The following is a 12416-nucleotide window of genomic DNA, read 5'->3' on the forward strand; positions in this document are numbered from 1 at the left end:
CTGGGGTCCTGGGGTGTGTGTCTTAGAACCCTTGCTTTTTTGTGAGTCAGGTCCCAGCAGTGTCCCCATGTGTCCCTTTCAGCATGAAAGGGGAGTGTGTTAGCCACTGAGAAAAGTCCCAATGAGTGTCAATTGCAAGCAAGCCTTTTTAGTTCCTACTTCAAAAAGCCAAGAGGGAGGATTCTACAAATGCAGAAGAAGAGACAGTGAATCCTGAGGATAGCATCCCAGCTACATTATCAAGCAGTTTAGTAGCAGCAGGAGATAAATGTGTAGTCACTGAATTCAGTAACACAAGCAATATCTCTGACAGTTAGAAAGGACAGCCAAATGGTGACAGTGATAGCGGAGCAGAAAGCAGCATTCAAGCCTGGCCAGATTATAATTTTAGAAGGTTGCATAATCTTAAAGAGGGGCATAGCTTTGACTACCAAGAAGGGATCCTGCACTTCTGAATTTGCCACTACACCCCTGGGACCTTAGGGTGAAGGGCGGGTAAGAAATCAATCAATCAAAAAATAGGGTCCCTTTGGGTTGTTTGCAGTGGAGGAGGGACAAGGTCTTTCCTTTTGCCTACCACCTTCTTCCAACTCCTTCCTCCATCCCCAATCAAACATTCATGGCTCTTTGTGGTGCTACTGGAGAGGTTTGTCGATCCCAATGACTCCAGAACTTTTAAAGAAAATGTATATACTGCTTGATTGTTAAAAAAAAAAAAAATGCCTCTAAGCGGTTTACAAGAAACATTAACATTATCAATAGAAACAGTTAAAAACAAGTAATCAAAAACATTTTAAAAACTATTAAAACATCAGTAAACTAAAAATAGATTAAAACACATCAACATCTATGTGTCTGGACAGGCTTGCCTAAACAGAAATGTTTTAAGAAGGTGCCAAAAAGAATACAGCAAAGGTGCCTACCTGATGTCAATAGGCAGGGAGTTCCAAAGTGTAGGTAGTGCCACACTAAAACTACAATTTCTTACAAACGCGGAATAAATATTATGTGGCACCTGTAACAGTGCCAGTTCTGCACATCAAAGCATTTGAGTGGGCACATATGGGGCAAGGCAGTCCCACAAGTAAAGATTATGATATAATAAGAACAGCAAAAGAGGTAGATTAGTAGGTTCAGGCAGGAGGAGGAAAATATTATTTCACTCCAGCCCTCCTACAGTAGATCAATGGAGAAGTGGGGCCAGGAGGTTTGGGCCTTCCAGGACATCACTGAAGAAGTGTCAGGCAAGTGTGGTGTTGGAAGGATTTTCTCATTTAAATATTTCTGGGCTACAAATCTCTCATAAATGCTTTATTAGTTTTTCGGAAAGGGTTAAGAAGAAATAAATACACACTGGAGTGCTGGATACATCTGCTATTAGCAAAACTATGACAAATAATACACATATTCTGCATCTCTCTCACACACATCAAAAATGGAAAAGGCTCAAGATATTTTAGGGGAAGTTGCTGTGGTTGCTTTCGTCTTCCCCAGTCATCAGCAGGGAATCAGCTGAGAGGCTTTTTCTCCACTCTCTATCTTATGACTTTAAGAACATAAGAAGAGCACTGCTGGATCAAAACAACGGCCCATCTAGTCCAACATCCTGTCCCCACAGCAGCTAACCAGATGCCTATGGGAAGCCCATAGGCAGGACATGAGTGCATCTGCACTCTCCATGCTTGTGATTCCCGGCAACTGGCATTGAGGCCAGTTATACTGCCTCCAACAGTGGATGTAGAAGACAGACAGGTGGGTAGTAGCCTTTTCCTCCATGAATTTGTCTAATCTTCTTTTAAAGCCATCCAAGTTGGTGGCCATCACTGCCTACCATGGGAGCAAATTCCATAGTTTAACTGTGCACTGTGTGAAGAAGTCCTTTCTTTTGTCTGTCCTGAATCTTCCAACTTTCAGCTTCTTTGAATGTCCATGAGTTCTAGTGTTATGAGAGAGGGGGAAAATGTTTTCTCTCTCTACTTTCTCCATGCCATGCATAATTTTATACACTTCTGTCACATCACCTCTGACTTGCCTTTTCTTTAAAGTAAAATGGCCCAAATGCCGCAACCTTTCCTCATAGGGGAGTTGCTTCATCCCCTTGATCATTCTGGTTGCTCTTTTCTGAACCTTTTCCTACTTGGCAATATCCCTGGCTCAGAGTGGTAAGTGGCGGTAACGCAGCCGAATGCTCTGTTCACGGCCGGAGTTCGATTCCAACGGAAGGAGGAAGTTGAATCTCCGGTAAAAGGGGTCGAGGTCCACTCAGCCTTCCATCCATCCGTGGTCGGTAAAATGAGTACCCGGCATATGCTGGGGGGTAAAGAAAGGCCGGGGACGGAACTGGCAATCCCACCCCATATATACGGTCTGCCTTGTAAACGTTGCAAGACATCACCCTAAGAGTCGGAAACGACTCGCACTGTAAGTGCGGAGACACCTTTACCTTTTTAGAAAGCTAAACATGGCTGAGTCAATATAGGTTGTTTTTAATTGTTTTAATGCTGTGTTTTAAAACTGTTGAAACCTGCACTGGGACCTTTGGGTAAAGGGTGGGTAAATAATAATAATAATAATAGTTATAATATTTCACAAGGACACAGGATGGAATCCCCTGCAGTTTAGGGAAGCAGAAGGGAAACTAATCAGCCCCTCTCAAAAAGCAAGCTAGGCTATTCCCACGTGCCCCTTTCAAGGCCGTTTCCTCTGAACAAGGGCATCCCTCCCTCGCCCAATCAAAGTGGAGAGATGAAGGGTTGCACGAAGATCCTGCAATGGAGTTTGGGTACCACTTAGTTTGCATTGGTGTGCAAGGAGAAGCCTGCAGATTCGGAAATGGGAGTCTGGAGGTTCCGGTCCTCTTTCACACCCTTCATCATCATCATCATCTCGTTTCACTCCTCCCCTGAAAACTGTTCTCACCTTCTCCTCGGCAAAGCTGCAGTCTCTAGAAACCAGAGACGCGGGAAAGAATGAAAATCTGCGCTCAGCGCTTGTTTCCTCTTTGGCTCCTAAACGGAGAGATAATCCAGCTGCTTGACCTTCTAAGGGTTAAAATGAGACGAGCTTGATTCCTAGAGAGGAAAACAATTGAGAGGGAAGGTCCTCCAGAGCAAGAACACTTCCCTGCCTGGTTCTCAGTGGAGGAAAAGTGGCATCTGCCTCCATCAAGGTCTGCATCAGGGCCCCTTCTGGGATCTGGTGAGCTCCCCTCCTTTGCGCATTTGGGCGAAGGGGAGTCGCAGGGCTGCAGGGCAGGGTGCAGAGGAGGAACTGCAAGGCAGGATAGTGAGGAGGGGGCTAGGAGACGGGGGGGGGAGAGATGCCCAGATTCCAATGCCTGCCAGTGGTTTGATAGGGGGAAGGGGGGGGGGTCGTTAGCCTGTTGGGAAGGCGTAGCGTGGGAGAAAACCAAGTAGGACCCTCATCCCATTTCCAGCCCGACAATGTATTAAATCAAATCTCATAACAATGTCTTGGTTTTGCAGGGCTTGGGAGCTCCTCCAGTCAGGGCAGCCTTTGCCTTGAGACAAAAAGTTGAGGGAGGTCTTGGGACTTCCTCTGAGCACAAATCAAAGATGGACAAGCAAGACTCAGCTAGCCGTGGAGAAGGAAGAGGCCCTGATGCCTTCAGCAAGGAGAGCACTGGAGAATTCTGGGGAAGAACTGTGCTTCTTCCCCAGCTTCCTCAGCTTCCTGAGCTGAGGGAGGGCACCCTCAGCTCAGATGTACACCGTCAGCATTTCAGGTATTTCTGCTACCAAGAGGCTGAGGGCCCCCGAGAGGCTTTCGGCAGACTCCACCATCTCTGCCATCGGTGGCTGAAGCCAGAGCAATACACGAAAAATCAGATCCTGGACCTGGTAATCCTGGAGCAGTTCCTGGCTGTCCTTCCCCCGGAGATGGCGAGCTGGGTGAGGGAATGTGGAGCGGAGACCAGTTCCCAGGCAGTGGCCCTGGCCGAAGGTTTCCTCCTGAGCCAGGCAGTGGAGAAGAATCAGGAAGAGCAGCAGGTGACAGAGTTTCATTCTGCTAATTTTTAGCAGATAAGAATGTGAGGGAGCATATCCCAAAAGTTGTGATAATTTTCTAATCTTTTCTGAAAAATGTCAGAAACTCCAAAGGCCTTTGCCTCCATCATCCCTTTTCTAATCGTTTTCCTGATTCCCTCTTTTTTGGTAAAGGGTCTGTTTGCAGAAGCGGTCACTAATTTCCCTGAGGCAAAGAAGGCTTCATCAGAACCCAGAGAGAGTGCACTGCAAAGGTGGACTGTGCAGGAGACTGATGGAGGTGCCACCTTACTTGGTAAGGGTTAATGGGGCAGCGACTTGAATTTGGTCTCCCTCTGTTGATTGTGCAAGAAATCTATGGGATGCTTTTAGGTTCTCCTGACACATTGTTTGGGGGGGGGGCACACTTCCCTCCAGTCTTTTTCCACAGTTCTATCATGTTTTATTTTCAACACTTGGAAGACTTTATATATGGAAGAGACCCCAAAAGGGAGATGAAATATAATATGGCTCTAAACATCAAAATGTATGAAGTGGATGAAACACTATGCATTGTCAACATGTACCTCTTAACCTCTGAGACAAGCATGTGCTACTGGCTTCCCACCATCTTTGTCTTTCACAGGCGATGGAATGATACCGTCAAGACCTACTCAGCCATCTTTTCCTTGCAATGGAGGAGAAGCAGCCGCCGTGGCACCGCATCAGGTAGGGGGGATCACTAGGGAAAGAGGCTGGGAGCAACTTGAGTGCCCCTTTCTCCTGCTCCCTCCCTGGGCCAAAACAAACCTCTTTCCTTTTTGCTTCTGTCAAAACTGCCCACAAAGAAGGTTGTGAAAGCCACTTAGGAAGTAGTATCTTACAGGTTTAATTTCTGCACAATAATACCCAGCCACTTTTCCTTGACTACCCTTCTGGATTTTGCTAGTAGATAACAAAAATATTATCTGTAAAGAGGAAAATATGTCCTTTTATTTTAGGGTCTAGTGTCCTTTGAGGATGTGGCTGTGTATTTCATGGAAGATGAATGGGTTCTGCTGGATCCTGCCCAGAGAGCTCTGCATAAGGAAGTCATGGAGGAGAACTGTGAGATTGTCGCCTCTCTCTGTAAGTCTCCACCTTTCCCTTCTTCAGGGGTGGAGAACCTGTAGTCCTCCAGATGTTGCTGGACTTCATCTCCTGTCATCTGAGATGACTGTTCACATTCCCTATCCTGCCCTAGCTTATATTTGTGTTAAAATTCTATATTATATTCTATATTGCATGCCTCCCTGGGCTCCTACTGGGAGGGGTAGGATATAAATTTAATTTAATAATAATAATAACAATAACAACAATAACAACAACAACAACAATAATAATAATAATAATAATAATAATAAAAAGACTGTCCATTTGCTACTGGGCCAAGTTCAAGGTTCTGGTTTTGGTTTATAAAGCCCTATATAGCTCGGGACCAGGATACCTGAAAGACCGTCTTATCCCTTATATACCCAGTCGATCCCTGCATTCTGCAGGTGAGGGCCTCCTGCGGATACCATCTTATCAGGAGGTCCGTTCTGTACAGCATAAGAAATGGACCTTTAGTGTGGCGGCACCTACCCTGTGGAATTCTGTCCCCTTGAATATTAGACAGGCACCATCTGTTATCTTTTCAGCACCTATTGAAGACCTTCCTCTTTCAACAAGCCTTTTAAGTTGAGACCTTATTCCAGTCTGCGTCTGTGTTGGAATTGCTTTTTAACATGTTTTTAAACCTTTTTTTTTTTGAAAAAACAATATTTTAACCTTTTTTTAAGATGCCTTGAAAGCTTTTTAAAAATTGTTTTTAAAGATCTTTTGTTTTAATGTATTTTAAAGTCTGTTTTATGATGTTTTAAAGTGTTTATAGTGCTTTGTTTGCCACCCTGGGCTCCTGCTGGGAGGAAGGGCAGGATATAAATCAAATAATAAATAAATAATATATGTTTTTAGCATTTTTTGGTCATTCATAGAGACATATAATAGAATCATAGAAAAGTAGAGTTGGAAGGGACCTATAAGACCATCGAGTCCAACCCCCTGCTCAGTGCAGGAATCCAAATCAAAGCATCCCCAATTTAAGTCCCTTTCTTTCCTTTCTAGCAGAGACTCACATATTTTAATTGGTTAAAAGCTTTATATCGCACCTATTCATTTAACAAAAATCCACAATCCTTATCTTTTTATCTTTTCATTTTATTTAACAAGATTTAATATATTGCTTAATCAACAAGAACTGTTTGCATAAAACAATACAAAATATTTGTAAGAAAATACCATTAAAACCAAACTTTAAAAACATATTGTTAGGGGAATATTCCCAATAAGAAAATACCATACATACATATCCTCCTCTATACATAAAAATGTAAGTGTAATGCTGCAGTTTGCTTGGCCACACACAGGTGGTGCTGCAAACTAGAGAGTGATAAGAGGTGGTGGATGGGCAACCCAGGCAAGCCGCAGAGGAACAGCCAGAATAGGCTACAGCAGCCACCACCCTGCTCCGCTGGCTCCTTGGCCTGCCAGCCTTGGGGCTCCTGCTTCTGGGATCCACATCCCCCAACCGGCTGGCACTGCTGCTGTCCACCTTCCTGCTCCCCAGCAAGCTTGGGGATCTGCTGCCTCTGCTGATTAGGGTAAATATATGGCCCAGCAGGAGAAGTAACAAGGTAAGGAGGAAGATGGCCAGAGCCAGCAGCCAGCTGATCTGGTAATCTGCTACCACAAGAGGATAAAAGACGGGGATTCTTCTCCGTCACTGTGCTGCAGAGGGGCCACTTGCAATGCTTCAAAGGGTTTTTTTCCCAGGCTGGCATGTGAAAGTTGGAGAGGCAATGGGGATGATTTCTCCAATCTCTTCGTTTCCTGCCTGTGTGCTGCTGAAAAGGCTGGTGGGCTCCTGCCAAGCCCTAAAGGGCTTTTTCTCTTAGCACTGGAAAAATGATTGGGAAGGCTTCCCTGATTGCTTCTATGCCAGTCTGCTAGCCTGGACAGGCTTGTGCAGGGGGGGGAGGGCGGGAGAGGTGTGTGTATGTTCTGGAAAAGAGAGAGAGAAATGCACTTGGGTGAAGGTGTGTGTGTATGTGTGTGTGCAAGCAGCAGAAGGTGAATCTTGCTGGGAGAGTGTTGTCAGCCTTGCTTGACTGCAGGACATTTGAATTCCCTCTCTGTCCCCTCTTCCCCTTTGTTTAGCTAAGTCTGGCTTGCTTGCGTTTTTCTTTTTCCTCTCCCACTTTCAGTCTTGGTAGCAGCAACCAGAATGCAATGCAACTGCTCCCCTGAACCTGTGCATGATCCTGTCCCCTTCATTCCTCTGCTGGCGCTTTCAGTCGATCCGATTCCTTCCCTCACCCCTGCCCTCCTTTTGCAGGCTACGATATGATGTGCATTAGTGAGTCACACACAAATGGACCAGGGGGAGGAAATGCTTCTGGGCTCTACTATCGCTGTATACGCAGCTTCATAAGAGGGGCTTGCTTCTCTTCTCTTATTGCAGCAGGTGGAGCTGCTCTTTCATAGTGAGTAAGACCCAAATAATGTAGCATTTAAAGCAAACCAAGCTCTGGAGGGGTGTGGCTGTGTCAGCCAGATTGGTTCAGCTATGGATAAGCTGGCTTCTTTCAGTGTGTTTCTTAGCAAACAGCAACACGACCGCTGAAGCCAGCAAACCAGGAGAAACATTTCTTGCAGAGTAAATCTATGCATGCTTATACAGAAGTAATTCCTACTGTATTAAGTGGGGCTTACCTCCAAGTAACGCCCTTTGGGGAGGAGCCCTTTTAGGCTGCAATCCTATGCTCACTTAGTAAGAGCTCCTGAACTCAGTGGAGCTTACTTCTGAGTAGACATATAGAAGACTCAAAGATTACAGTTATGCCAGTTCTCAGAAAAAAATGTGGAGAAATTAAATTAGAAAGATTAAACATTAGGGACTGGTGGAGGGAGGATTGATGTTGTCTGCATTCAGTTGAGAAGCTGTTCAATTGAGTAGGTCTTACTCTCAACTAAAGAAGTGTGTTGGATTGCAGCCTAAGGGCTGTACTCCTCCTCCTCCATTCATATCCCAACTTTTGCTCAAGCAGCTCAAGGCGGCATACATGGTTCTCCTTCCCATGATGTCCTCACAACAACCCTGTGAGGTAGGCTAGGCTGAGAGTCTGTAACTGGCTCAAACTCACCCAGTGAACTGAATGGTTAAGTGGGGATTTGAACCCCGGTCTGTGCTGATGCTGTGTTATATAGAAATAGTAGTATCCCCAATTTTGGTCGCATCACGGCCCCTCATGGCAGCCATGTGTCTGTGTCAAGCCACACCCCTGCAGCCTGGTGCCCCTGGTACTTCTCAAAATTCCCAGTGTATCCCTGGGCCCAAAAAACTTGGTGACCTCTGTTCTAAGAGGTTGGCAAGGGCTGGGGGACTGGAAGTAGTTCGCGAAGTCCAAAGGAGAACAGCTCTTGATATGGGGGTGCAAAGAGAAGGGAACAAGGATAGCAAAGGGCTTTGCAATCCCCTGCTCTTCTCCTTTGCACCTCCAGCATCAGTGTAGTCCTGTAAGTGAGGTTGGTAAGTGAAGCAAGCAGGGGTTCAGCCCCTTGCCATCAGAAATGTGAAAGAATTATCTGTCAAAATGGTTAGGATAGCTTTTCGCTATATGGTCTGGACTTTGGTACCAGCAATAAGGCATCTTATAATAATTTTCTTTTATAAATTGATACATAGGTAAATTAGTACTATATAGCTCTGAACCTCCTTTGCCATCTTGTTTTAAATTCATTACCTTTGGGTGGTATTCGGTGCTAATCCTACTCAGTGTAGAGCCATTCAAGTTGATGTATATGACTAACTTAGGTTCATTAATTTCAATTGGTCTACTTTAAATAGGACTAGCACTGGATACAACATAATATAAAATATGTCTATTACTTCTTGACATAAGTTCTTCAGACACTCTCATATCTGTACTAATACTTCTCTGATGTTTAAATAAATAAATTCTGATTTGGAAATAGTGATATCATAAAGGTGAGTTCGAATACATTTTATCTTTTATTCCAGGTAATGCTCTTTTCTATTTTCATTGCAGCATGTGGAAAGGACTTTCGTCATAGTTCTAGCCTTACTACCCATCAAAGGAACCATATACGAGAGAGACCATATAAATGCTTGGAGTGCGGAAAGAGTTTCGCTCACAAGTGGGTTCTCACTAATCATCAAAGAATGCACACAGGGGAGAAACCATATAAATGCCTGGAGTGTGGAAAGAGCTTCACCCGAAAGGTGAATCTCACTCCTCATCAAAGAATTCACACAGGGGAGAAACCATATAAATGCTTGGAATGCGGAAAGACCTTTGGACAGAAGAGATATCTGACTTTTCATCAAAGCAGCCACACAGAGGAGAAACCATTTCAGTGCTTGCAGTGTGGAAAGACCTTCAAACATAATGTGACTCTTACCAAGCATCAAAAAATTCACACAGGGGGGACAGCATATCAATGCTTGGAGTGTGGAAAGAGTTTCACTCAGAAGAGTCATCTCACTTCTCACCAAACTATTCACACAGGGGAGAAACCATATAAATGCTCTGAGTGTGGAAAGTGCTTCCGTCTGAACAGATATCTCACTTATCATCAAAGAATTCACACAGGAGAGAAACCATATCACTGTTTGGATTGTGGAAAGAACTTCAGTGACAAGAAAACTTTAACTTCCCACCAAAAACGAAACCATGTCAGTGAGTGAATGTGGAGTGTGGAATGAGCTTTACTTGGAAGATACATCTCATCAAAGAACACACTCAGTGGAAGCCATAGACGTTGTACAATATGTAATGAGGACTCACTTACGAGATGCACTGTGGAACTAAATGTCAGGCAAGGAGTCCTATTAATGTGCTGAGCTAAGATAACAAAAAAAAATTAACTGTTTTAAAATTTTGTTTTCTGTTTAAAAATACATAGAAATTATAGTCTGTAAGTAACTGATTGGTGGTACTGAATGTGGAATACTTGGGCACTGTGTCATAGTTCCTGCAAGACTCCCGCTATCTCACTGCCCCACCTCACCCTGCCTTGCTTGAGCAGATAGTTCAGCTTCTGTGTGGGAGCACTCGGCCCCCATTGTTGGCTGGAGGTAGTCATCTTGTATGGCCAAGTTTGCTGATGATATTAAATTGTTCAAGGTTGTTAAAACAAAAACTGGATTGCGAAGAGCTCGTAAAGGACCTCCCCAAACTAAGTGAATGAGTGGTAAAATGGCAAATGAAATTCAGTGTACACAAGGTTAAAGTTACGCATATTGGAACAAAATTTTTTAATTTCAAATATATACTCATGGGGTCTGAATTGGCAGTGACTGACCAGGAGTGAGAGCTTGGGGTTGTAGTGGATAGCTTGATGAAGATGTTGACTCAGTGTGCAGCAGCTGTGAACAAGGTGAATTCCATGCTAGGGATCATTAGGAAAGGTACTGAAAATAGAACTGCCAATATCATAATGCCATTATATAAATCTGTGGTGCGGCTCTATTTAGAATACTGTGTACATTAGTGTAGAGCTAGAAAAGGGTCAGAAAAGGGCAACCAATATGATTAAGGTGATGGAGCAACTCCCCTATAAGGAAAAGTTGCAGCATTTGGGGTTTTTTAGTTTAGAGAAAGGGCAAGTCAGAGGTGACATGATAGAAGTGTATAATATGATGCATGCAGGGAGAAAGTGGACAGAGAGAAGTTTTTCTCCCTATCTCATAACACTAGAACTCGTGGACATCCAATGAAGCTGAATGTTGGAAGATTCAGGACAGACAAAATACTTCTTCACACATGAATTTGCTCCCACATGAGGCAGTGATGGCCATCAACTTGGATGTCTTTAAAAGAGGATTAGACAAAATCATGGGGGGAAAGGCTATCGGTGACTGATTCCAAATACCAGTTGCTGGAAACCGCAGGAGAGGAGAGTACTCTTTGCATTCAGGTCCTGTTTGCAGGTTTTCCATGGACAACTTGTTGGCAACTCTGAGAGCAGGATGCTGGACTAGATGGGCCACTGGCCTGATCCAGCACGCTCTTTTTATGTTCTTATGATCTTGCCTTTGGGCTAGTTTAAGATGGGAGCTGTCAAAGATTGTGCCCCTGGGGTCCCTTGCCCTCAGCACCCCAAGGGGGGTTCTTTGCTTCTGAGAACAGTCCCAACTCCTGTGGGTTGCTGCTTCCCAGGCAAATTTCCCTCTTTCTTGAATAATTTTCCGGTAGAAACTGCCAACACCCCTCTTTCTTAGTTTTCTACTCCGAGGAAGGGGACCTCAGAGTGCTAACTGAGATCCTGGAGCAGATCTATTGTTATACCCTATGCTCTAGGGTATTAATTCACCTAATCAACAGTAGTCAGTAGCATGCAGCGATCAAGGACTAGATTTTAGAATCATTAGATCCAAGCAATACACACCATTTATAACAGGGTAGTTTATTTAGAAGAAAAGAAAAGTATATACAAAAGAAGAGCAGCATTTGTTTCCTTAAAGCTACTCACCCCCAGCCGGGCTAGGAGAGATACATTGGAATAACAAAGGTGAGAGATTCAATACAGACCAAAGAACATAACAAAAGCTTTCTAGCCTAAGATTTCCTACTCACAGTATAGTAGCCTGGTTCCCAACAGCTTTCACTGAAATCCTTAGACGAGTCAAGGTAGATGGTAATAGGGAACAAACAACTGAAGGATCATCCCTCATTTTTATGGAGTTTAGTGGTCAACAGGGAGGGGGGGCAATTAGCCATCCTAAGTGCCCCTTCCGTGACCATCTTTGAAGATACGGGGGCTAGACAGTCCCACCCAGGGGTCCTGTTGTGCAATACCCCCTCTTCCTGCCTTTTGATCTCAGGAAGCAGATAAGAGATAACATATGGTTCAGTTGCGTCTTCTTGACTTTTGCAAATTGCCTGTCTGGCACTGAGCCATGGATCTTCCTCAGCAGGGTGTCCCAGGGATCCACAAGGCTCCCAGAATTCTCTCTGGTTGAACCATTTTAGTTTGACCAAAGTTAGCTATTCTTGACACGCCCCCCCCCCTTTTTGGGAAAATGGAATCTGTGAGCATCACTCACAATTCCATCTTGGTGAGACTCCTAGAATAGCTACAAAAGCAGTATCCTGCATAAAAATACAGTTACATAGCTGTTTACATACACAAGTACAAAACCATCAGTCATCAGAAGTAAAAGCACAGGACAGACCATCTGCAACGATATTCTTTTTGCCCTGGATATGTTGAATGGAAAAATCAAAATCCTGCAAGGCTAAACTCCAATGTAAAAGTTTCTGGTTAGAGTTCTTCATTCTGGAAAACCAACAAAAGGGAGAATAGTCTGTCTGTAGCTGAAAGTGC

At 44.2% G+C, this 12416-nt stretch overlaps 1 protein-coding gene across 1 annotated transcript in view; it reads left to right on the forward strand.

Annotated features, from left to right (window-relative positions):
• The first annotated feature begins 2793 nt into the window (after positions 1 to 2793).
• LOC133378925 (zinc finger protein 219-like) overlaps positions 2794 to 12416 on the forward strand; it is a 29248-nt gene continuing 19625 nt past the window's right edge. Inside the window, exons 1-6 of the mRNA XM_061613539.1 lie at positions 2794 to 3198; positions 3486 to 4010; positions 4182 to 4302; positions 4633 to 4715; positions 4988 to 5114; positions 9116 to 9766. Coding sequence (XP_061469523.1) covers positions 3576 to 4010; positions 4182 to 4302; positions 4633 to 4715; positions 4988 to 5114; positions 9116 to 9766 — 1417 coding nt within the window. The 5' untranslated portion in view covers positions 2794 to 3198; positions 3486 to 3575. The remainder of the gene's footprint in view (positions 3199 to 3485; positions 4011 to 4181; positions 4303 to 4632; positions 4716 to 4987; positions 5115 to 9115; positions 9767 to 12416) is intronic.

Source organism: Rhineura floridana, chromosome 3 (genome assembly GCF_030035675.1).
Source record: "Rhineura floridana isolate rRhiFlo1 chromosome 3, rRhiFlo1.hap2, whole genome shotgun sequence".
NCBI lineage: Eukaryota > Metazoa > Chordata > Lepidosauria > Squamata > Rhineuridae > Rhineura > Rhineura floridana.